The sequence below is a fragment of the Rattus rattus genome, chromosome 5 (assembly GCF_011064425.1).
Source record: "Rattus rattus isolate New Zealand chromosome 5, Rrattus_CSIRO_v1, whole genome shotgun sequence".
NCBI lineage: Eukaryota > Metazoa > Chordata > Mammalia > Rodentia > Muridae > Rattus > Rattus rattus.
The window spans coordinates 141,498,424-141,524,446 of NC_046158.1; the positions used below are offsets into that span (position 1 = coordinate 141,498,424).

The window sequence follows — 26,023 nt, forward strand, 5'->3', positions numbered from 1 at the left end:
TTGCAGGGTAACTATTAAAATTCTCTTATATTATGCTTATGTGTGTATTTCAGGAAGCCTGGACTGTAGGAGTCCATATAACTCTTAAAGGCCTTTACTTTCAGTTTTCCCACTCTTCTCCACTGTCCTGCCATGCCCCACCCAGACTTAACCCTTCCCATACCGTCCTTCCTTTTTAATCCTTTACAGTAATGCTCTATCTCTCCTAACGTAAAAGCCTCCCTCCTCTCATGGTCCCTTACTAATGCGCTGGTCTCTGTGGGTATTCCAAACAGAGCACACCCATCTGACTCAAAGCTGACACCCAGCGATGAGAGAAGAGATGTGACATTTGTCTTTCTCGGCTTGGGTTATCTCACTCAGAATCATAGTTTCTAGCTTCACCCATTTCAGGATTTCATTTTTAACAGCTTAATATTTCCATATGTTTATTTCTCTTACTAGCTCAACATTCCACTGCATAATGCCACATTTTCATTATCCATTCACTAGCTGATAGACATCTAAGGCTGTTTCCATGTATTAGCTATGGTGAATAGAACAGCCATGAACATGCAAGAGCAAGCTTCTCTTTATAAGATAGAGAGACCTTTGGGTAGACACCACAGGTGGTGTACTGGATCCTGTGGTCCATCTAGTTCCATCTTTTGAGGATAGATTTTCCTCCATGCTGATTTTCATACTGGTTATACCAGTTTGCACTCCCATCAGTAGTGAATAAGTGTTCACATTCTGTAGATTATGTCAATTATGCTAACTGAAGTAGGAAGATATAACCCAGTAGGGGTAGGCTACCATTGCCGAGGCAAGGGATCCTGAATTTTATACCTGGTGAGACTGAGCAGAGAAGAAATAAGCGAGCAAGGCTGCACACATGCATTTTCCCCTGTGCTTGACTGTGTATCTGCTTCTCGCCCATCTGCTTTGAGACCCAAACTATGATAGATCATAACCTAGAATTTTAAGCCAAATAAATGCTTTTCTCCTAAGTGGCTTTTCTATTGGAGTATTTTATCACCCAACAGAAATGAAACTACACCAGGCACCAAAGCTACAGAGACAGAAACAGAATTCAGTCCAGTTCCATCTGAGCCCCAAACTCAATTTCAAACCAGCTACCCTCTTCCCTTCTCGGCCTTAAGAGGAAAGATGGTCTCATCAGACAGGTCTCACCGTGCAGAGAAAGAACTTCCAGGGTAAATGGCGGTGAGTCTCCTGGCTTCTCTGTTTGCTCGCAAATAGTCTACAAGGAACCCACTCCATGCTACTTTCCCCTGTGGATGTTTTGAATGATTTTTGTCCACCAAAACGTGCCACCACCAAGAAGACTCTCCAAAACTCAAGGACTTCGGTGTGATCAAGGACACTGGCCGTGAGAAAGTACATACCATCTGCTCATGTTTTTAAACCAGCTGACAACAGTTCAGATGCTGCTGTCAGGACCCTGCAGCTAAAGTGTCAGGGGTTCAAGGCCCAGGTGAGACCATTTCTGCTGTCCGTCCCCCAAGTTCAAGATGCCTGCATCTACCGATGTGATAAACGTCTTACTGCTCAGGTTGCTTGAAATTGTTGTCCTTTCGTGCTCCTGTATAATTCCGTGAAGCTATTTTTAGAACTACCAGTTCTTCAGCCACAGATGGAGCAAACCTTACAGGTCTGATTTTGCTTCAGTTATAAAAGGGAAGGGAACGCCCCTTCTACATAGAGAGGGGCTATATCTTGGCTCCAAAGATAAGATGGCCTGTTGTGTTTTACAAAGCCCCCCCCTTTTCTTACACTTATGAGCATGTGGCAAGTGGTTAATTTCTGGGACATGTACAATCAGAACTAGTCCTTCTTTGGTCATTGATTGGCACCTGCATGTTTCTGATTCTTCTCCTCTCCTTCCATTTCAGCCCCAGAGCTCCGTTCTTGATTCGTTCATTTACATTCTAGCTCCTTCATCCCTTCTATATTGAGAATGTGGATGTCGTGTGTCGCAGGTGTTAAGAATGCTGTGGAAACATTGATAGCCCTGATTTCCGGAAGACTCATCAAGCCAGGAACCAGACGGCTATCAAAATCAACAATGCGATTCCACTATAAATCAATACTAACAAAACCACCACCTTTTTTTTTTCCAATTTGGAAAGATATATCTGAAAATTAAGAAAAAATGTTGCAGTCCGAGCGAGGACCAATATTTGGCACCATTTTCAATGCTGGCAAACTGTTAAGGTGCAGTGGATAAATAGGGGGACTAGAGAGACCCCACACTACACTGAAAGGGGAGCTCTGCTACTAAAGGACCCTGAGAGAGGGGTGGGAGTGGGAGTACCTTGCTCAGGGCTGCCAATCATCAGATTCCTCCAGAAAAATAAGAAGTCCCTGTTTTATGTGAAATCTCTCACCCTAAAATCTCGACCAAGTTTGATGAGACCACCGAGGACTTAGCCAAAATCATCAACAGTCAGATCCCACCAGGTTTGTAGACTCTGAGAAGTTGCATTATGCTCAGTCTCCTGTAACAGTTCGCACAGTTGTGCCCTCTCTGGACCTATAAATCCAGCGGTGACTCTCCTGTCTTCACACACTGTGGGAACCACTGAACTGCAGGAACTTTTCTCAACTCTCTTATCACTCTGCACTCTCTCCATAGACCCTCACTCTTATCTCTATTCTCTGAGGCTCTGCATCGCCCATGTCTCCTGATCAGTATCTTTCTGTTGGGATCTGCCTTGTGTTTGGTCTTCTCTGGGCGCCTGACCCTCCTTCCATCCCCAACTCCAATCTCCTTTTAGGCCTAACACTCTTTCCGCCATTCTTTGCCCTCGGCCTCTGCATTTCTGTGAATGAAATTATTGTGCCAACATCAGCTCACCAATCTTCAGTCGAAAAACAAGTGACCTCGGGTCCTCCAAGCAGCAACCAGCCCAGCTTTAAGCAGCCCCCCTCTCAGTCCTCCTTGAGACTGAGTTCCCCTAAAATGGGAACTGCTGAACAGGGTTAAGAGGAAACTGGTTGTGTATTTGGGGCAAAATGTCTTGGTACCGGGTGACATTTAAACTCCTGCAGATGTCAGTGCAGCATCTGAAGACATATTATTGTGCCCTTTCTCTCGCTCTTTAAAGCTGACAATGCTCAGCAGGAAGCCACACAATTGAAGGGAAAGCTCCTACATCCATTAGAAACAATGTTGTGGATGCTCTGTGGGCTGAGAGACAGGACCCTGTGAGGCTGTGATGGGGGCAAAAAGAGGTTGGGAAAAAAACTCTAAAAGAGTCAACTTGGGAGTTAGAAAGTTTGAAACTGTGTGGCAAAGTGTGCTGACATTTACCAAAGTTCTGACTGTGCCAGCCCCTGCTAAGGGATGACACCGAGACCCAGAAGTGATGGTGGCTAAGCCTGAAATAATTTTGGAATAATTACAACTACAAGAAAAAAGTTAAATGAGCTATAAAGTATGTGTGAGAAGTTTCCCATTATAAAAGAAAAGAATTTCCTTGGAGGCTTATGCCTGACTTTTCATAACTGTTTTGGAAGCTTGAGGTAAACATTTAAAGCCAGCTTCAATGTGTAGAGGATAAGATGGCAAATCACTGTTGATTCCCCTGCCCACGATGTTTAGAATAATTAACTGAAACATTTATTGACAAATTCTGGCCCTATGTCAATAGGAAATATTTTGAAGGACAGAGGGTAGAGACTCAGAAAAGTTGAAGACAGAATGAAATGCATTTTTTTCACTATAGATGACATCTTTAAAAACTTCTGAGGGAAGGCCTAGGTTTTGGAGGAAACACAGCGGTATATTGGGCAGCTCAGAGAGTGCGTAGGCTAACCCATCTATAAACCCCAGGCTATACTGTATGCAAACCCATAAGCAGCCCCAAGGCCTGGAGTCAGCACTTCAGAGGCAGTAGTCATTTTTCGGCATTTTTCTCTCAGTGTAACTAGTCAAATAAGACTAATTATCTCCAAGACCTACACGCAGCACCTTTTTGCGGGTCTCTGTTTCCCTGTAGTACTGCTATCTCCCAGAACCTTGAACACAGAATGTAACTAAAGGCAAACCTTCAGCACCTAAACTTTGACTTCCTAGCCACGAGGGTTACTGGAAAATGTTGTGATCACATAAGCCACCTAGTCTCTGGTACTCCCCGACTGCAGCCCTCGAAAAGCAACAACCCATCTGTTACGTATCATATAAGTGTAGAGCTTTTGGTCTCATTCACTTCACGGGAGGCTTTCAAGGACAGACAATGAAGTCTGTCCTCAGCAGGAGGGGGATGAGGCTATTGGGAGAATCTTACATAGTTTCACAATTCCAGACACTGAGCACAAGCACAGTAATTGCTCCCTGTGTGATTAGTGGCTGACTCTTCACGACACTACTCCAGGTCACCCCTTTTTTTTGCATAGCTCTAGAATGTTCTCTTTTTTATAGTTTCCCCATCCTTCCTATGGGACACAAACTCATACACTACAACATATCCTTTATGAATGAACCAAAACTATTCCATCCCCAAAACGCCTGCTAACATCCACTCACAGTGATGCTGAGGCCCTGAAAGGGGAGGTCCCAGGTCACTTGCCCAAGATTCACCTAGGATATTGTCAGCTCTGCTCCATTTACCAGGACACACTGGAAACACTGGAATGCTTTCCAAGACAGGGATTTGGTTTTGGAAACTTGCCATGTCCTCTTCCTAGAAGCCCCCTTCCCAAATTCTTAGAAAGCAAAATCCTTTCAACAATTAGAGTCCCAGCTCTGACCACATCTTTGGAGACATCTCCCATGAGCACACTGTGAAGGAGTCCCACTTCCCATACTAATCACATCCATGGCGCATTCCATTATTCCAAATTATCCACTGCTTATCTAGTATTAGATCCTTTCATTTCTTTCTCCCTTCTTGTCCCCCTGCCAATGAAGCATCAAGTCCACAAAAGCCAACCCTTTCTTACTTAACGATCTGCTATGAAAGCTCTTGGACACATAGTTCGCAATCAATAATTTGCTTGTTGAGATGAAGGATGGATAAAACCCTGTGCTAGCAATGAGTGCACTGAGCACATGAACTGTGGGTGTACCTCAGAGGTCTAAACACACTGGCGATGTTTGCACATACCCTTAATATGATTTTTCTCCAATTCCAGCTACCCTTTCACAGGCCTCACATTGGATGTTCTGGCAAGGATGTGCTTAAGGCTCCTAAGCGCTAGGGTTGAACACAGCCACAATACGCCATGCAGAAATAAAGCCAAGGTCATGTCTTTTGGAGTTATAGCCCACGGCCCATTTGCTGGGTAACGGACTCTTAGCAATTCTATAACCATGCAATCCACACTTCTCAGCAGGAGGGGGATGAGGATATCGGGAGAATCTTAAATTCACAGAAGTCCCAGGGAAAAGAGGGAAGATGTCCAATGATCCTTAGGAATTTCGTGGGTAGAAAGCTATCCAAATGCCCTCCTCAGATGCTCTCCTACAGAGACATAACAAAGAGAATGGAGCATTTGACGGTGACGAGCAGGACTTGGAGCTAAGACAGTTGAGGCTAGGACATCAAAACTAGGTATTATAGTGAAATTGAAGTTTCCTTCCAGAACGCAGAGCACTGGGACCCAAGGACATAGACCCATGAAATACCATGCTATATTCTGCTGGGGGAAAAACAATGTCATCTCCCAGAAAGACCAAGTCCAAGCATAAAAATAATGAATGTAGGCAGCAAAGATGAGTATGCTCTATGGGGATAGACATGTGCATTATGTGAGGAAGACAAGAGGTTTACTGGGAAGACTGCTCAAAACTGAAGAGTATACATGTTTGAATATATAGTTAAATGGAAGCAAAAAGAGCAGATATTTCCTGATACCACTGTCCAGTACTGAATACAGAGCATTCCCCAATGGGCATCTGATATTGATGAAATTCACAAGAGTCGGGAAGAGAGGGAGGGCAGTCAGAACAGGCAAGAGAAACCTGACTATATGTATTTATTAAGGTAGAGTGATTCAAGACTTGGAGACTCAGTGGGTACACACCTGAGGCTTAGACGACTCCCAGATCCCTGCCAGACTCCTGACTTGAAACACATGCCATGTTTTTCACATAGAAGAAACACATCCTATGATCACGTAGGCTCACAACAGTTCTCCATTCTAATGAGGTACCTAAAGGCCCAGAGGACTTAGCCAATAAGTTTCCCTTCCTAGACATTCCTCCTTGCAAAAGGTATTTGATCTCAGGCATACACTGAGAAGTGGGGTACGGTTTTACGCATCCATTTTCCACCATGACAATAAACTGTTTGGAACCATGGACTGTCTCTTTTCACCGGGATCCACCATGAGGACCATGAAAAAGGCCTTCACCTACAGAGCAACAGCCTAATCTCCTGTCAAAGGAAGGCCTCTCTGCTCTCCCAGCCACAAACACCACCAAGCCTGTCACTGTCAAGTCAAGGACAATTACTTCTGCTAGGACAAGCTGGAGTTCCTCTTCCTTCCCAACCGTAGCCCAGGACTAGATGCTGTCCCTAGACCAAAGGACCTCAACTCAGTTCTCTGCACTTGCATGACTCTGAGAGGCACCTAGATGTCCAAGAGTTGAAGAATCTCACAGCCCCGGCCTTGTCGCAGGCCTAGGGACCCCTGAGCTAGCTCTGGCTTTCCCACATCTCAGTCTGCACTTTCCTACCCCAAAGCTGTATCTTGGTGCTTCCCTATGGCCTAGCACCTGCCCAGGCTGTGGTCCCATGGGGTAGCCACAGTCAAACTGCCTGCATTCTGCTTCCTCAAGTGGCTGTGCCTAGTGGTGGAGCAAACTTGGACCAATGATCCAACACATGACAACCATAAAAAACTCTGTATTGCTGGGGACTTTAAATCCTTTTCACAAAAAGTCTACTTCAGCAGAGACATTTCCCAGGCATGAGTAAATGGAGAGAACCATCTAAGACACTCTGAAAGATACAACCCAGAGAAGAGGGAGAGTAATGGGGAATCTAAACCTCACTGTTTCTGAGTTGGTTACTGAGTAGTAACTCTCTTACGTAGACATCAGACCCAGTCCCCTCAAGCATTGCTTGTAACCTGAAACTTGGTATATCTTTTTCCAGAGAAGGTGCTTTAAGCTAACGAGTCAAACCATGATGGTCTTATCCCAGGAAACTAGAATAAAACAGTAACTTAAGGTCTGACAAGTGAATGGTAGCAGAAATGAAAAGATGCATTTTGATTTAAGCAACATGATGGGGCTGGTGTGAGGCTCATGCCCAGGTATGAGCCTCATGAGGAGGCTTCCTTACCCATAGCATAATTGTGGTTCGAATTTGATTAATTTTCCAAACTCATACCATAGTTGAATTCCTGAAGTCAGTGGCACAAAGAGGCCAGAATCTGACTGCGACATTTAGAGTTGGCTGTTTCAGGATGTCTGAAGGCTTGGATAAGGTCGTCAGAGTAAAACACTAAGAGTTCAATCCTAGTGTTAGAAGAAATGGGCAGATATAAGGCATCCACATGGGCCTTCCCTCTTTATTTCTGTCTGATGCTCTCTTCTGCTCCCAGATTCTGAAAAGCCATCATCAGACCTGAGCCTATGCCCAAACCTCCAAAAACTGTGAGCTAATTAAACCTCTTCTCTTTAGAAAGTTAGTCTTCTTGTTCTAAGAGGATCATTTATAACAAATGCCAGTTTCAAAAAAATTGAGAAGTCTCAAATAAATAACTTAATGATGAGCATGGAAAAGCAAGAACAAGCCAAGCATCTAAGTATGGAAAGAGACGATCAAAAACAAGACTGGAATTAATGCAGTAGAAAAATACTTCAAAACAATCAATAGCACAACAAGATGGGTTTCAGAAAGATCGGCAAGCCCTTAGTCAAATTTACCACAGGAAAAGACACAATTTAGTAAAATCAGAAACAAATTGGGAGACATTAGAACAGACACCAGTGAAATTCAGAAAATCTTATGAACATGTTTTTAAACACCCCTACTCTACTAAACTGGAAAAATATCTGAAGGAAATGAAAACTTTCCTAGATGTTTATAGTACACAAAAATGAAATCAGTATGAAAATTTTAATAGTCTTGAACAGCTCCATAATGAGGAACAAGACTGAAACAGTAAAGTCTCCCAACTGAAAAATCAGGCCAGGACAAGATGAGTTCATTCCAGAATTCTACAAAATCTTCAAAGAGCAAACTCAGCTGTAGATGGGAACTCTATATCAATCTTCGGCCCCAAAGTCTTGGGAAACAGAGCAGGAGACTGAAAGAGTGGACAAGCAAGAAGAAAAGAAGGTGTTCTGGGAATTGCTCATCTCTGGGCATGACATGGCCGCTACACATGTGAATTCATAGCATCTTGTGGTTCCCTACATAAGAATCGCATACACATCTAACAGGTTTACACTTCTAGCAAGAATGGAAAAAGCGCTCCCTAAAGAGCCCACCCATAGCTAGGGAGCTATTGACAGCTGATGGCTGTCATATATTGGGGGAGCAGCAATGTCCTTTCTTTTTCTTTAGGTGTGTGACCACTGGCAGCTCTCTATGCCCCAAGGATGGACCCAACAACCAGGAATATATGGAAAATATTAATTAGACTCTGTGGGTTTTCAACAATTAATTAAAAAACAAGCAAGGAAAGAATGAGGGAGAGGAGGGAAGAAAGGAAGGAAGATAAAGCTGGAACGGAGATGGAGTGTGGGATTCTGGGGGATAACTGGAAGGGAAATGAGATATAGGTATAATAAGGATACACTTTATTACATGCATGAGACTTTCAAAGAATAAATTAAAAATTTAAAAACATCAGCCTGCCATGGATATTTCAGCCAACTAAACTATATTCACTAGCTGCCTTGTGGCCACATGGGAGAATGGAGAAACCCTAGAGGTTAAATAGAACCAAATGGAGGCCAAGAAACTGATAGGGATCTTTGATGAAGCACTCCTAAATTGAGGAGCTGATATCGCAGCCAACTCTGGCAGTGGCTTTCCTGATCTCTAGGCATCCCAAGACTTTAGACTTCCAACCATATACTTACAGGAGTAATGTCACCACAGCTGCCTGCACTCAGGCTAGACAGGAGCTGTGGCTTTTCATTGAAACACATTCAAGTGTTGCTGAATGGAAGGGAACTTCAAGGAGGAGTGGCGAGCCACTGAAGACTCTTGATACTCTACCATGAGTACTAAACACCATGAGAAATCTTGCTCCTTGCCTACATAGAGCTGATGAGTGTATTGAAAATTATTTTTAAAGATTTAATAGCTTTGGGGTTCTTCCCCCTGTGGGTGAAGAGTGTGCTAATTTGCTTCGTGTTTAATGTTGTTCTTTTTTCTGTTCTGTTTTGCTTTAAAAAAAATAAAAAAGACAATTGCAGAAGATTCTATCGAAAGGCCTCTAATCCTTCCACTTCAGTGGTCTGAATCCCCCTAATAAACAATCAGGACTTTAGACTCCCTTAATAATGGAGAGAGATTCAGATGAATTGTTTTGCCAGTCTCTACAAATTCCCGGAGATGCTGCCTGTTGAACAGGCTAGAAAAATTATGGATTTATTCAGAACCGATTGCCTTGCGTTATGTGAGCAGTTTTGAAGGATTAAGAGTTAGTGAGTGGGAGACAGCTATGAGCTGAAGAGATAGGGGCTTGCGGCCTCATGGCTACCCAGACATGCATGGAGAAAGAATGTATCCGGAGAAACGAATAGACTTACTGCATGGATGAGCAAGGACTCGAACTTCGTCCACAGCGATGTAACCAGGATGACCTTTCAAAGAGACGGATTCAAATATCACCTGCAATACACAGGGCTGATGTCAGTTTCACACAATCAATTGTCTGCATCCACCTAAAGAAGTCACTCAGACCCCGGTCACTCTGTGTCAGCTTCCCATCGGAATCGATCAACAGTGCGTACACCATGCTGCCAGGTGACTTGGCAAACTATGCAAAAAGCCCACACTCTGGTGACCAGCAAGAAAAGCCAGCCATTTGGATTTTTAGCAATAATACTTAGCCACAGCAGCAAACAATCCAAACGAGGCCCTGGGCACCTCCCTCATTGTGGTTTCAAACAAATTACAGAAGCCACTACGTATTAATACCCCGGCTTCCTCAGTGATCTTGATGTGATTCTGCAGTCAGTTTGGATTTCCTCTGTGATGTGTGTGTGTGTGTGTGTGTGTGTGTGTGTGTGTGTGTGTGTGTGTGTGAGAGAGAGGATGTGTGTGTGAGTGTGTGTGTGAGTGTGTGTGTGTGTGTGAGTGTGTGTGTGTGTGTGTGTGAGTGTGTGTGTGTGTGTGTGTGTGTGTGTGTGTGTGTGAGTGTGTGTGAGTGTGTGTGTGTGTGTATGAGTGTGTGTGAGTGTATGACTGTGTGTGTAAGTGTGTGAGTGTGTGTAAGTGAGTGAGAGTGTGTGTGTATGAGTGTGTGTGAGTGTATGAGTGTGTGTAAGTGTGTGTGTGTAAGTGAGTGAGAGTGTGTGTGTAAGTGTGTGAGTGTGTGTGTATGAGTGTGTGTGTGTGTGTGTGTGTGTGTATGTGTGTGTGTGAGTGTGTGTGTGTGTGTGTGTGTGTGAGTGTGTGTGTGTGTGTGAGTGTGTGTGTGTGTGTGTATGTGTGTGTGATGTGAGTGTGTGTGTGTGTGTGTGTGTGAGTGTGTGTGTGTATGTGTGTATGTGTGTGTGTAGTGTGTGTGTGTGTGTGTGTGTATGTGTATGTGTGTATGTGTGTGTATGAGTGTGAGTGAATGTGTGTGTGAGTGTGTGTGAGTGTGTGTGTGAGTGTGTGTATGAGTGTGTGTATGAGTGTGTATGAGTGCGTGAGTGTGTGTGTGTGTGTGTGTGTGTGTGTGTGTGTGTGTGAGTGTGTAAATGTGTGTTTGGTGACTAGAGGTCAACCTCCGCTGTCTTGTCTCAGGTGCCACCCATTTTGTTTATTTGGAGATAGTGTCTCTCAGTTGGCTTGGGATTCTCCGTTATGCTAGACTGTCAGGCCAGCAGTTGCCTGTCTCCACCTTCCCAACACTGGAATGATAAGAATGTGCCACTAAACACCTGCCTTCTTCTTACCCGGGTGCTAGGGATCAAACCCAAGCCCTTGTGTTGGCACAGGAAGCACTTTGCAGGCTCAGTCATTTCCTAAGGTTTCCCAGACTTCTTCATCACACCTCTTAGAAACTAGCAGCAATCTACTTGGTTGTATCCAAGAGTGGAAAGAAGCAAGACTTTTTCTCTTCTCTACTCAAACTTTATTACTTCCACAAGAATTTTTTAACTAAGGTCCCCTTGCCTTTCCTGTCCCCTCACTGGGAACAGATGAGTGTGTGTGTGTGTGTGTGTGTGTGTGTGTGTGTGTGTGTGTGTGTGTGTGCAAGCCCCAAGGTTAGTAGTCAGTGCCTCTCACACTACTAGTTCACACTCCCCCTAACTGAATCAGCTACATGCCCAAACACTCTGTCAGTAATTCTCTGCCAGATGCTAAGCGTACAATCCTCTCCCAACCCTCCTCTCTCATCAGCCCCTCAGACTCACACAGTTCCTGGAGTCTGCCCATTCTAGATCTTTCAATGCTCTCCAGAAGCCTAAGCTCCTAATCAACCATGAGACTCTCTCTATAAGACTAATTCCTTTACACCTCTTTTGAACCTTGTCAAGCCCATTGTGGGCCTTCCCTCTCCATCCCAAACCTGACCCACTATTCTTACATCTTCTCTCACCCAATCTCAGAAAGCTCTACCGCTTCAAGAAGATGAGGGAGAGAGTGACTTCTCACTCCTTACCCACACACCTAACCTTCCATCACACCAACCACAGTTTCTGCGTGTAATTTCAGTACCTCGCTGACCCTGCTGCAGTTTCTAGAGCCTGGGCTCTTCTTGGTTTTCTTTTGCTACTCTGTATTTACAGGCCCTACCCCTTTTCCTCTGACCTCAACATATATAAATGGCTTAGTTTTTCCAATTCTTGAAAAACTACCTCTTTGTAGCAAGTTCTTCCCTGTGGCCAGTGCACTTCAATCGCAATTCTTAGTACATTAATAACTATTTACATCCCAATCATAATAACTATGCTTCCACCATAAAATATTAAGCATAAAAATCCCAATCTTTATTAAATATTCCTCTCAAGGTTGCTTTCATGACAGACACTATTATTCTAATTACTAAATGTGATGAAGTTCCCCACCATCAAACTTTTCTCTCACTTTAAGGAAGATGGTAGGGCTGGAGGGCTGACCCAGCAGTTAATGTCATGGCCTTCTCTTCCAGAGTTCCTGAGTTCAATTCTCAGGACCCATATTGTAGCTCATAAACTTTTATAACTGTAGTCACACGAGATGTCCTCTGTTGGTGTGTAGTCATACATGTACACATAAAATTCACAAATTGAAAAATTATAATTTTATAAAAGAAGAAAGAGGATACTATCTTTGATTTGCATGTGCAGGAGGTTCCTGTTTTGAGTCTTAGTGTCTGCACCTAGAATTGTAGTATCTACCATGTTAGGTAACTTTCAGGTGGAAAGAATTAATATCCTATTTAAAGTGTTAGATACTTGAGGTTCTTGTCACATAGGTCTTTTACTTTCTTAGTTAGATATTTTATATTATTTATAGCTATTGCAAAGGGTGTTCTTTCCCTAATTTCTTTCTCTGCCCATTTACCATTTGTATCAAGGAGGACTACTGACTTTTTTCAAAGTTAATTTTGTATCCAGCCACTTTGCTGAAGGACTTTATCAGATGTAGGAGTTCTTTGGCAGAATGTTGGGGGTTGCTTATGAATACTGTCATATCATCTGCAAAGTGCATTCTCAATAAATGTCTTCTATACTTCTTATTATCATCCTGCTACAAATGTCACTATTCACAGATTTCTGGGTCTCTATTTGGGCTCAGCAGATACTACACATTTTGGTTTTTCCCATATATGAGACCATCCTATCATGCATTTATAGGCATTCCTTCTTCTCCATCCCTTTGGATTCTGGGATTCCTCTACTCGTCATCTGACTGTACACATTCACCTTTCCACCACTGCTGACTCACTGGTAATGCCAAGCCCAGCTTGGCTTCTAAGTCTTTAGTTAGAATATCAATTGCCTTCATCAAAACAGCTCACAATTGAGAATTTCTACCCACATATCATAAAGTTGCCTCGCATGCAATCTGTATGTAACAGTTATGAACATATTTCAAGTCTTCTACCTTACCTCCTGATGGGACATCCCCCTTATAATACAGTGCTATTATTATATGGCCATCTGGGCACATACATCTATGGGCTTCTATTTCAACCTCATCCCTTATTTTGATTCTACCACACTGGAATTTCTTAGATATGCCCTTGATTTTCCATATCCTTTATTAGTCAGATCATAGGATGGAGTCATTTGTGGGTCAAAGCCAGTCAGGTATCAGTGCCAGTGTTTTGATTCAGCCTGTGATTGTTTTCCATATCTACCAACTTGACAATGTCCAAAATAAACCCTCTGTCCTGCCTCTAATACTCAGCTCAAGCCCATGGTTGGACAATACAGTGGGTAATGAGATCAACAGGAAATCTCTATAGGAAATCATGTTGTTCAGGCAGTGGACCCAATGCTTAGTGTTCTCTATTGGCCCTGGAGCTCTTATTAAGAGAGCAAGTAAAGAAAATGGCAATAGCTGTGAATGGGGCAGTTCTCTTGGTGGTAAATTTTTATCTGTGAAATTTGAGAGTTTGGAGAAACGATGAGGGGGTGACAGTCACACAGCAAGATAGCTGCTTCTTCTCTCAAAAAGAGCTTTCCTAAAACAGTGCAGCATTGTCAGAGAGAACTAACATGTGGAATCATGATAAACTAAAACAAACAGAAGACCATGGAGGAATACAAGAATGGCAACTCTTCATCCTGCACTTACAGAAGTCTCTTCATAAAGAACCAGGTATCTATCTGTGTGTGTTTAAATAATTTAATGGAAAAGCCGAAGTAAAGTCAATAGGAAAAAGAAAATAGAGTATGTACAGCAAATATATTTCAAAAGAAATAGCAAAAAGGTATTCATACTGTGGAACAAAAAATAACAAATACAAAAAAATTGTTTTGACAATAAAAATAAAAGGGTTAAAATAGAGGAAAGCACCCAGACTGTCTAAACAATCAAAATCTAATTGTATACAGTAAGATAAACACCTAAGGCAGAATGACTTAGTAACCTTACAAATAGCAAGTGGAACAAAGACACAATAAGAAAAATGTAAGTGAGCATAAAACAGCATTTTCTAAAAATAATGTGAATGTTTCAAAGAATTTTAACCAAAATGGAAAATATAAGCCATCTAGTAGTCTAACTTGGTCTCTAAAACTCAGACAGAAGACTTGAAAGAAACATGATGATAGTGGAAAAGAAGATATTATCTAAAGGTTTCATCCTATGTCTTGGTCTCTGATCAATCAAATGGAAAAAGCAATACAACAAATGTATATTTTTATAAATGTGTTAATTTTTTATTCAAATGCTCATAGATTTATAAAAAAATCATACAGTGTAACACCAGTGAACCAAAATGTGTAGTCTTAGTTTTATACATTTTTCAATCAAATTTCCTAAAACTAGAAAACAAAAAATAATCGTTTTTAAAAGCTATGCACTGTATCTGAATAACTATGTCATGATATGTTTCTTATGTTAACAAGAGTATGAAAAATATTAAAAGCTAAATGGCACATGTGATATATAACAAGTCATAAAAAGATAAAACAGGAACAATATTAATCTCAGTGTGAATTTCTTAAATGGTATGGGAGATGTTCAGAGTTGACTCAGAAGGTTCCTCCACTCCTGTTGCCCTGGGTGGCAATGACTGCCCCACCATACTGCGTTGGTATGGAAGATGTTGATAATGGCTAGGTCTTAAGTACAGGCACCTCAAAGAAGGATGGCAGTGTCCTCTAAGAAAGAAAGACACATGCAGCAGCAACACAGAGATAATGGCTATCTTTGGTCATGAGGATGTGAGAAGAGATAGAGGAAGAAATGAGGATGTTCTAGAGCCAGATGCCTCTAGAGAGCAGGGACAGAAGGGATGAAGCGGGGTGTAATACTGAAGTGGACCACATGCCCCAAAGGGCAAAAGGTAGTTGTAGAAGGGGGATCCTGGATGCAAAAATCAGAGTAGAAGAGCTGACCCAGGTATCTCACAGACCTCTGAAGGACAATGCTTAGCCTCAAGACTGCTGCATAGAACCTACTGTCAACTAACTACAGCTGACTTAGGTCTAAGCAAGTGTAGGGGACAGGGGGTAGGGACCTATGCAGACTGGTTCAAACATGCCTCTGTATGGTCAAATCCTAGTAACTCCAGGAAAGAAAGAAAATAAAAACTCCAGGGGAAAAAATCTTGCTATACATGTTTGGGGGAAGGCAGTCACCATGTCAGGCCATGGCTTAAGAGACTCAGGGTTTCTCTCTGATCTTTAGCAACCCTTCTGTAGAAAATACAGCAAAATTCTCAAAGGGCTGCAAACATTTCTTAAAAAATAAGAGAAAAACATTGGCTTATCAGAGTCCCTCTTAGGAAGAGTGCACCAGAGGTACTGTGGGCAAGATTGCTTAGAGTCCAATCAAGGGGCATTCTTCCCCAAGGCCAGCTCAGAGAGGCGTAGGTAGAAGGAAGAGTATTTTCTGTCTAATAAAGACAGACATCTCATGTGGAACAGGAGAAGGATGGGATTCAAAGGGTCGGGGAGAGGGTATGCAGCTGTGAAAAATCCTCCTGAATTGTTACTTTCAAAACCACATGTAGGGTACCAACTGCCAGGTAGATCCTGAGAAAGGGACTGAGCTCTGGGGAAGACTTACAACAGTATCAGGAGAGACCTTCTTTTCAAGGGTCTATGGGGCACTTCTCTGTGCTGAACCAAGGTCCATTTCACATAGGCAGCAAATGGAGGGAAGACCAAGCCAGTGGCTGAAAAATTAGTAACAGTTTGATTTCTACCCCCTAAACACTAGGGCAGAAAAGTTTAGAACCACTAAAATATGAAATAGAATTGATATCACCTGGAAAGAAGCATAGATCAGAAGCATCAGGCCTCCCAGGCAGTAAATCAGCTTTTCCCCTGGGAGGCAGGCAGGGGTGGGCTGGGGTGGGGTGGGCTGCAAAGAGATTTTTCTCACCTGGGGCCCTGCTGATAGCCCAGCAGTCGAAAGCCCAGTAATATGAAAGATGACATTTTTGTTTATTACAGAGCTAAAGTCAATTTTAGGACTGTGAAATATGACTTTAATAAATGAATACACAAACCCATGAGGTTCAAAACCCAGGAATGCTGGAAACTGAATTTGACTCAGTCCACCGGCTCTATGCACAGGACTGGAGCTTGAAGTATGGAAAATTTCAAAAACCTATTTTGTTCCTGTCTCTGTGTCTCTTGGGAGGTCCCCCTTTCTCATTATGTCTCCTGTGAGTATGTGTATTTGAATCTGGGCAGAGGCAGAAACTTGTGCATGTGTGTGCTTGACTGGGCTCATGGCCACGTGAGTGTCTGGGAAGACTAAGTGTGCACAGAGGTGACATATGCTTTTTCCACAATGCTACACTCAACACACCAGTGATTTGTCATTATAAGGCTCAGGGCCAAGGAAATGTGAGGGTGCAGGAAATTGTTTAGAATTCTCTTGGTGAGGTTATTTACCTAAGAAAAGGCACAGAGGCTAGAGAGGATAGGCCAAAACATGACACTTCTTTCTTTAAAGATGGCTTCCTCTCTTCTTCCGTTTCCTTCTATTTCTGTTCATTCTTCCTTCCAATCAATTCAAGCCTGACAAGCCTCCTTATACGGAATCTAGCTTAGGCTACAGAGGCACTCATCCTGTCCCTCTGTCTATCTTATATCAAGACTATTGGGATCTAAAGGATAGATCACTGGACATTAAACAGTTAGAGAACAGCAGATTCCAGGAATAGGAAAAGCGCATCCTCAAAACACAGGACATCAAGCTCAGAGCTGGAGAACCTGAACAGGATTATGGGAAATTTGATTTACCACGAATGCCCCCTATGCTAGAAGCTAGGATCTGCTGCCACCAAATAAAGGGAGCTCTGGTACAGATACATGAACTACAGAAAGAGGTTTACCACAGGGCCACAGAAATGGGAGCTCATCAAATGTCCTTTCTTCCTCAATTTCCAACCCAGAGCAGGGCAAATGGTGGGAAAGTCCTTTTTCTGTAGCAATTATCTGGTTTAGGATACTTCAAGCCATAGCCCTATTTTATATCATAACAAGCTCTAGAAAACGTCTGATTGGAGCTCGAGGCCTCATTGGGAGTATCTGTGAGTTTATGGAGATGCAGATGCTCACACTCAGCAGTAAAGTGGGGACACTCTGGGGACCAGGGAATTTGTCGATACCTTGCTATGTGCTGTTGGACTGTATAATATATCTCTCAGCCTCAGCCTCATCAGAGCTCAGCAAACTAAAGCATGGAAATCAACTGGGGCCATCAGTTATCATTACACATAAACCTTGATTGAAACAGTTACATCTATTCACTGTCACATTGTGAGGTCCGCTTACATGGCACAATTACAGAGTTAGGTAATGACAACAGAGACCTTAATGCTTCCTAAACTCAAATACTTTCTGTCTGGAGCACAATAGGGATAAGCCAAATCTCCTTCAGCCAATATACAGGATGTAAACCTCTATGGACATAGACGCTGTGTAATCCAGCAATCCAAATGGTCCCCATGATGCTCAAGTATTCACTGGGACAAGAGGAGTAAAGCAGGGCTATCTTAGATAAGCCAGGAAACTGGGATACTACTCGCTAGAATACTAGCTCTTATGTTAAGATGGGAACATGCTAAAAGCAAGTTAACATCAAATTTCCACAGCAGACAGTAGATTAAATACCAATGCCCAGATTTCATTCTGGTTCTCTAGGACCCTACTTGGCTGACTGCATTTCCTAGATTGAATGGACCACAAAGCTTACCCAAAGCCTGGAACACTTCACCTTCACCAAAGAGCATCTCAAATGACTACTAGTATGAGTTCTTCCCAAGAAAGAGCAAAAAGAAGGTCTTGCCTCAGCCATGAAACCCTATAGGTACAAAAGAGGACACACCCCAAAGACAACCTGGTCACCCATCGTGCACTGGAGCAAGCTATGTCCTATGAGCCTTTTATAAGGTAAATTGGTGATAGAGGCTAAGCTGAGCTGTTCAGATACCATATACAACCTTAATGTACACCATATCTTGTGAATATGCATATGTTTTGTGGTCAGCTTATCTGTACACTTGGCTCCGCAGCACCGTGAAGAGCCTACGATGGGTGTTGCTTACACAGCGCACAGTGCATGAGAATGTTATAACCTTGTAAATTGCAAAGACTGTGAACTCTGAAATATATCTGACACTGTGAACGCCAGATTGAGGTTTGTGGACCTGGTACTACTTATAGACATCTTCCCGAGGGGAGAAAAGATAAAAAATATAATGAGGCCAAAGGCACCTTTTACAACACATATACAATAAAGCGTGTCCCTGTGTTAATGACACACATGTTAAAACTATTATAGTCTCCTTTTCAGCCAATTTTCTTGGTAAGACATTGCTGCTTCCACAGAGGGAGTAGGGTTCCACCTGACGTAAAACGAGTATAGTCCACACTCATTACCACAAGACTAGGCCCTGTCTTTCCCCACACTCACTCTGCATTTCTGACAGGATATTTTATATTGTGACTGTAACATAAGCACTCAACAAATGGTAGGTATCATCATCATCATCACCACCACCATCATCATCACTATCAGCATCAGCATCAGCATCAGCATCAGCATCAGCATCAGGATCATCATCATTCTCTCCCCTCTAATTCTAGAGGAATTACAGGGGGTGCCTAACAGAGGACAATGCAATCATTCTAAAACAAATCACAACTCATCGGAGATGAAATGGGAAATAGATGTGGCAAAAATATAGGCTAAGTACTGAAGGTAATTGAGTATTAAATTCTGATTTTCAGTTTCCAATGCAAAGAAGAAATAGGGCCGAAGCTCCCTCATTGATGTAAACAAGCAAGCTCCATAGAGAAAAGCATTCCTAACCCCATGGACTGAAAGACCCACCCACTGTGTGTGGAAAGCAGGGCCAACTAAGAAGCCCTGGCCACTCATCCACCACCCTTTGGTTCTCCCAGTTGCAGATTTGTGGTATTTTCTTACTTGAAAACCTTTAGGGTGCAAGGGAGCTTATCGGATGATGAAAATATAAAATGGTTGATGGTGGTAAATGCAGAATACAGTAGCTTTACTTTAAGATGGGCATTGGTTGGCACACTTAAACACAGGTCGATTCCATGATGTGGGGATTTTAACTCATGGTGTGTTTTAAAGAAAATTTCCCAGTAATTTTGATTTAGACCTGTCTGGATTTGTACCCCCACAAACATTCTGCTGATTGGTGCAGATCTGCAACCTGTTTCTCCATCCACACTGGGATAGGTAGGACAAATGGGGGTGGGGTTGAAAGCCAACAAAGCAGTTTGGCATTGCAATGACATAGTTTATTTTGGCTTATAGAAGTATTGGTCCACAATGAATTAGGAGAAAATGATCCCTTCCTCCCTACCAGTAGTTGTGAACCACAGTGGCTATAGGACCTGCTTGTTGGCCTGGCCTTCAGACCCCTATGACGTACATGCTCTGTAAATTCAGTTCCCTGTGTATCTCTTCAGCAGACATCCTTAAAGGACTTGGTTTCTGCTGGGCATGATTACATACATCTGAAGTTCTAGCACTTGGAAGGCAATGCATTTTGGTTTCAGGATACTCTGGACTACAGCATGCTGACCCTGTCTCAAAAATCCCCGAAACAGACAATAGTAACAAAAGCATGAAATAAAACAAGCAAAAAGAAAAGGAGAACTTAGCTTCCAAATTCCTCAAAATCTCTCACTCATCCTCACTTCCTTTTCCTTTGTCATCCACTTCCGGAACATCTCCAGTGCCTTGTCCACCCTTTCCAGTGTATTTTAATTCAGCCTTCCAAATTGGGTCTAGCTGTCCTCTCTTCTTAGAAGCTATCTTATTGCCCTTCCAGCCAAATAGCCTCTACCTGACTCATCAGCTTCTCTCTTTGAATTCAGCTTTTTCATGTGTGAGGTCCAATTGTTAGTTTATAAGAGGCTCAGTGCCTGCATTCCTCCAGTCTTAGGGAGCCACATACAAGCTGCTGTGCTGACACTGTTTATCTCCACCTGATGACCTCCAGGGAGGCAGGGGCTGTCCTAGGTCACCTCTGTATCCCTGGAAAGTCATCTTCAGTATGAGTCGAAAGGGAAAACTAATGAGGTTCTTTTTAGACCTATCCACTCTAGGAAAGGCAGGGATATAAAGGAATGTAATTATTTCCCACTAGAAAAAGAGCAAGGTTAAGTGTCATACCTGGTAGAAATGAGGCCAGAAGGTACTGATGGCAAGTTCTGCCTTCACCCAGCCCTCAGTGACGACCCCAGACACGTTCCAGACAGGGTTCCCTTGGGGACCACCATTCACCTTCACGTAGACATTCAAGGCTCCCGGACTGGAGCGATCTCGGCTGGAGAAGTAGTAATGGAAGTCAATGCAGTGGGTATCATTCTCCTTCAAGGTTGGTAGAAGAAGATGGGCTTTCTGGCCTGAAGCTCTTCCAGAGCTATTCACCATCATGAAGGACCCTAGAGACCCACAGTGGGTAACAAACAGAGACAAAGAGAGAAAATGTCCTTGTCATACTCATACACAGTACCAAAAAGGGAGGTTAGAAATGAACTACCTTTAGATGACAAGGTCAGGTTGACTCTGAAGAAGTCATAGCCCCTGTCAGAGTGTGAGGACTTCTACTCCAGAGGCTAAAATCCCTACTTGTGGTGGTATCAGAAGAACGAGACATGTACTACTATACAAGACACATCTCTAGTATTGTACATGTAGCATTTCTACATAGTAGATTGCTTATAATTAAATGCTGGACCTTGATGGTTAAAAACCCAGCAGGAGAGTCAACTGCAGTCTCTACAGGTGAAATGCTCATAAAAGCTTGGGCTTGTCCCAGCCCAGGTGGAACCCCTACAATACAGGACGGTCCTGTGAAGGAACAGGCTCCATCTGGAGTTCTGCACTCAGCCAGGGAGATTCCATATTAAAGGAGACAATACACAAATAGTGCATATCTGAAGAAGAAATAAATCCCAACAAAGTGTGCCCCAGAGACTCATTAATATTAGTTATCTATTTGTAGAAAGTATAACTGCTTCTAAACATGCAAAAGGCCGTATTCCAAATGGGAGTAAGCCTCTTTCCACTGTTGTGACAAATAGAAATTCTCTCTTATTCTTCACCCCTTTCTGGATTCAATCCCTTTGGCCCTGACTTTACAGTTCTCTCTGTAGAACCAGAGGCTATCTCTTGACCCAGGGCTCCATTATGTGACTTGTTAATAGAAGTCAAACAGATGCTTAAAGTTGCCATTATAGCTAGGCTTATCTTCTTGTGGTATTTTTTTTTTAGAGACACAGAAGCTGGTGTCCCAATTGGCTTGGGATCAAGAATTTACATACACAGATAAGCCATGGGTCAAGAGCCAAATTCCACCACTTGAAAGCAAGATGCATAGCCATGTGGTCAACATATCTAACCTGTATCAGTCAACCTGTAATCGATGCACAGATCCATGTGTGTAAGAATCAATGTTTACTGTTGTTTGCCATGGGTTTTCTCCTAAGTGTTCATAAAACATTGGCTAATTGATAAAGCTCGCCAAGAACAAGATTCAGATCCATCACCATGAAGAGGCATATCTCAGCTCTTTATGCCACCGAGTTTATAACAAATGAAACGTGTGCAAGATGAAATCAACTGCCCAGAGACAGAGTGAGTCCTCATCACTGCAGGCAGCTTTTCAAAGCCTGCACCGGCTAGGATATCTAAGAGGATTTCACAATCAAGGGGGAAGGCTAAACTTAGCGATTTAAAAGCTGTATGACTCTACTGAATAAAATGTCTCATAAAACACAGTAGATAAACTCAAGTAATGCTGCGATAAATGTTTTCCATCTAGAAAACCAGCATCGCTTTGAAATCTTATTGTGATCACTAAAATCTTCATTCTGAATGAAATCTTAAGACCCCTTATCCCCAGGCAAAACGAGCCACTTCAGTGGCCATAAGTCACCTTGCTCACTGTGATACCAAAAAGATTTAAGATCTGTAAGTTAGTAAGGGCTGGGCTATCCACATCTTGTAGGGGTTTTAGACAGTACAGACCATTTACAACTTGTCTCTTGGGTTCTGAACTAATTTACAAGTAGACACAGAAGGGAGATTATATTTAAAACCTTTATACAATTTCCCTCAAAGCTGGATTATAGAAAATAACAGTCTTGATGCCAACTTGGGCTTCCAGCACACCCTACATCCAAACATAAAAAGCCCTGTTATCCATCTCTAACCCAATTCAGATACCTTGAGACAGACCTATTCTTCTGGGATGACCACTAGGGGCATTTGGATGAGTTCATACAAAAAAAGACTTTAAAAGGAAGCCAGATGACAAGGACAGAAAAAACCAAGGTCGGATTATCAGTGACCTACTAATCAGAAGATTCAGCCAACTCCTGGGTTACTATCCAGAGGAAGTGAACCAAAAGTTGCCAAGAGTGTGAAGAGCCTTCCTTCATGATTTGGGACTAACTGATGGTAAAAGGAACAATGTCTCCCTATTATAGAAGTTACCTAATTATTATAAGCTGCCAATGAGGTAGCAAGGAAGAAACAGTGGGAATTGAGGCTCAGAGCTGAGACTGAACCAACACCCATGCCTGCCACTGCTAGTCTACACGCAAGCTTCTTCTGATGGGTCTCCTTGACAGATGGCTTATGGCTCACAAGTCTCCCAAAGAGTGCTGGGTTGTCTTTGACACTGAGCAGTCATTTATCTCGAAGAAGAGCGACAGCCTGAGAAGTGAAGTGCGATGGACGCTCTCTGTCCCAGGTTGTATGATGACTTTCATGTATACTCAGTGCCTTAGCCATCAGCCAATCCCCACCATTAGGTATGTATGGGCAGCCTCTTATACCCCACAGCAGAGGACGTTAGGAAAGGCTCCCTCTATTGGCTCATGCCTTCATCTCTGGTCACCCTAGCTTCATCAGCCAAGCAATCCTGTAGAGGATGCAGCATTTATCCTATTTATTGAAGCCTCATATACAACCCTGGATGCAGAGATGGAGGAAATGCCCACTCTCCCTACAGTGCTAAGAGTGGCTACAAGACTCAGTTTCAAAGCCGTTGGAGGATGTTGTGCACCTGTTCCATGTGCGGTCCTTAGCAACTGGCTTCCTCTCATGCCCACATCTTTCATCATCTTCTCTTCCTAGTTAGTGGTCCCTCATTGACAACCTCAGCATCACCTAAGAGCCAGAAGATACGAAGATCTCAGCCCCAAATACTCCCGTGGCTTCTGTACCTACAGCTCTATCAAGAGCCTCAAGCGATAATGCGCACGCACGCAAGGATGCAAACGACTGGCCTCTTCTCTTCTCCCAGCTGCACTGAATGTTCAGGATTTCAAGAATCTAGGAGAGAGTAGAGCCACTGTGAAAGAGCCAAGATGGCCATGGCTATATTGCAAGTACTCCAACTCTCACGATCACTCATTTTGGACACAAAGGGATTCTTTAGAAGGAATAAGCTATAACTGGGTTATGGAGTCAACAGAATTTTGAGATTTACATTTCCACAACAGTATCATTATTATTCAGGCTCCTCAGTAAGACCTGTACTATATCTCAGGTCCCTTTATTCGAGGAATTGAAAGTATAAAGCAAAGTGGCAAGATGTTGTAAACTGAGCTGCCAATAACAGAAGCATCCCTGGGTGGTCGGAATTAAAAGGGAGTGCGCAAAGGCACAGGGACAGAAATCCACAACACTCACAAAAGCAGGTGTGGTGTCTTAAGGGGATATGAGATGATATACCAGTAGCCCCTCCATGAGAGGTCTGGCCACACCCTCCATAAAAGGGAGAAGCTGTATCCCTGAGTCATTTGATCCCTGCCATTTCTAAGATTATTCAAGCACGAGAGCCCTGTTCTGCAACAGCTCAGTGGGGCCCTCTTTGATCAACAGGTTGGCATAATTAATATCATCCCAGGGCTGTCGGTTTCCTAGAGATCAAAAATGAGCCAGTCATTATGCCTAGATCAGTCAAAACACACACACACACAAACACACACACACACACACACACACACGCACGCACACACACACACACACACTCTCACACGAAAGAAGAAGATTGTAAATACAGCCTTTTCCTTTGCCCCTAAAAAAAAAAAAAATACACCAATGTGATAAGGAACATAAAACAGCATTAGTTTCTTCATAGTTATTACACATAACACTGAAAATCGTGGAATTCAACCAGGAAGTACTCTCTGGCTGGCCATAAATTCTGCATTTCCCCCTCCGTGCATAATAACGCCTCAATAAGCGCCCCGTTACTGATGTGTCTGCCACACAGATACCCTTTTTGGAGGCTGCACGCTTCTCAGTAGCAGATGGCGGCTATTGTGTTTACACATGAGCACCTCAGGATTGCATTTCCTCACGTCGGCAGTAAAAAGAAAGTCCTAATTGAGTTTTTAATGGCTTTGCACATTGTTCATTAAGATTACATGAGTGTGCTCCGGCAATTGGCAGCTGAGGGCCTGTAGCTCTGAGAACAAGAACACAGAGTGGTCCCTGCAGGCAGGTGGCCCGCCAGCTCCATGTGCCTCCTATGAAGGCAAAAAGGACCGAGACAGAGACCCAGGAGCTGCTGAGAGCCAAGCAGCTGGAGCAGCATGGAGAGGGTCCAGGATCTCTATCAGACAGCTGGTTTCCCTTCCGGGTTTCTTACGGAAGTGACTTTGAGAAAGTTCCCAGCCCTCAGTGTCCTCATCTATAAAATGGTATGTTGAAATGGATGTACCGGAGTTCTGCATTTAGGTTGGCAAATATTAAGTGATAAACAGTACTTGATTCAGAATGTGGGTTTAATAATAAGTAGCAAGAGCAGATGGTACTGATGTGGGGAGTGGCGCTGAGAACATTCTATGTACCAAGCACTAGTCTAAACACCATTTAAGCATTCCAATGAGGCAGTATCATGCTAGCCCTGCTTTAAAGAAGAGTTACTGATACACAGACAAAAGCTAGGGTCTCGACTCATGGTGATTGAGCTACAAGTCAAAGATCAGGCTGTGCCAGTTTCTGTGTTGGGTGTAGACCTGAGAGACACATAACATTTAAAATACCTGGAGTGATTAGTTTCCTGGAGGCAATGTTAGCTTTTTTTCTCTCTTGCAGAACAATCTGGGGACACATGCCTAAAATTATGTGAGTCAAGTAAAGATAAAGTCACCCATACCAAAATATGGGGATGAAGTTAGCAAGTCAAGAGTCTCAGGCTTCACTGTCATGTGACCTTGAACAAGCCACTTGCTCTGCACTAAATGAATTTATAAGATCAGAAGATTTGACAGAAATCTCATCTACACTGCTTTTCCCTGGACTGCATCTAGCAAGTCTCTTAAACTATCTTGGCTTCATTTTCCTCTTCTTCAAAATAACTATGAAAACTCTTTTTACATTGTACTCACAAGGATTACATGAAATGCTGATTAAAACATGCCCAGACAGAGATTGTGGCCTCTGAGGTTCTCAATATTAGCTTCTCTTCTAGCTTTCCCCCATCCCAGATTTTTTTCCATACAGCAGAGAAAGCTTACCAGACTGAAACAAAATTAGCCAAGAATCAGAGGCTAGGGATGTGGTGGAGTGTTGTGGATTGCCCTGGTGTTGTTTGTATTTTGATACTAATTCTGCTTCCCCCAAAGGGGCTGCCTTGGACAAGGAGTGAATCACATACTCAGGTGACTACATGTGAATTTTCTTCCCATTTTAAACTGGTAAAATATAAGGCTAAAGTCTGTGAT

At 42.9% G+C, this 26,023-nt stretch overlaps 1 protein-coding gene across 1 annotated transcript in view; it reads right to left on the bottom strand.

Moving 5' to 3' along the window:
• Positions 1–26,023, bottom strand: part of Ptprt (protein tyrosine phosphatase receptor type T) — a 1,079,747-nt gene that overhangs the window by 678,422 nt on the left and 375,302 nt on the right. Inside the window, exons 3-4 of the mRNA XM_032904674.1 lie at positions 20,451–20,722; positions 9,722–9,803 (exon numbers count right to left, since the gene is read on the bottom strand). Of these exons, the coding sequence (XP_032760565.1) occupies positions 9,722–9,803; positions 20,451–20,722 (354 nt within the window). The remainder of the gene's footprint in view (positions 1–9,721; positions 9,804–20,450; positions 20,723–26,023) is intronic.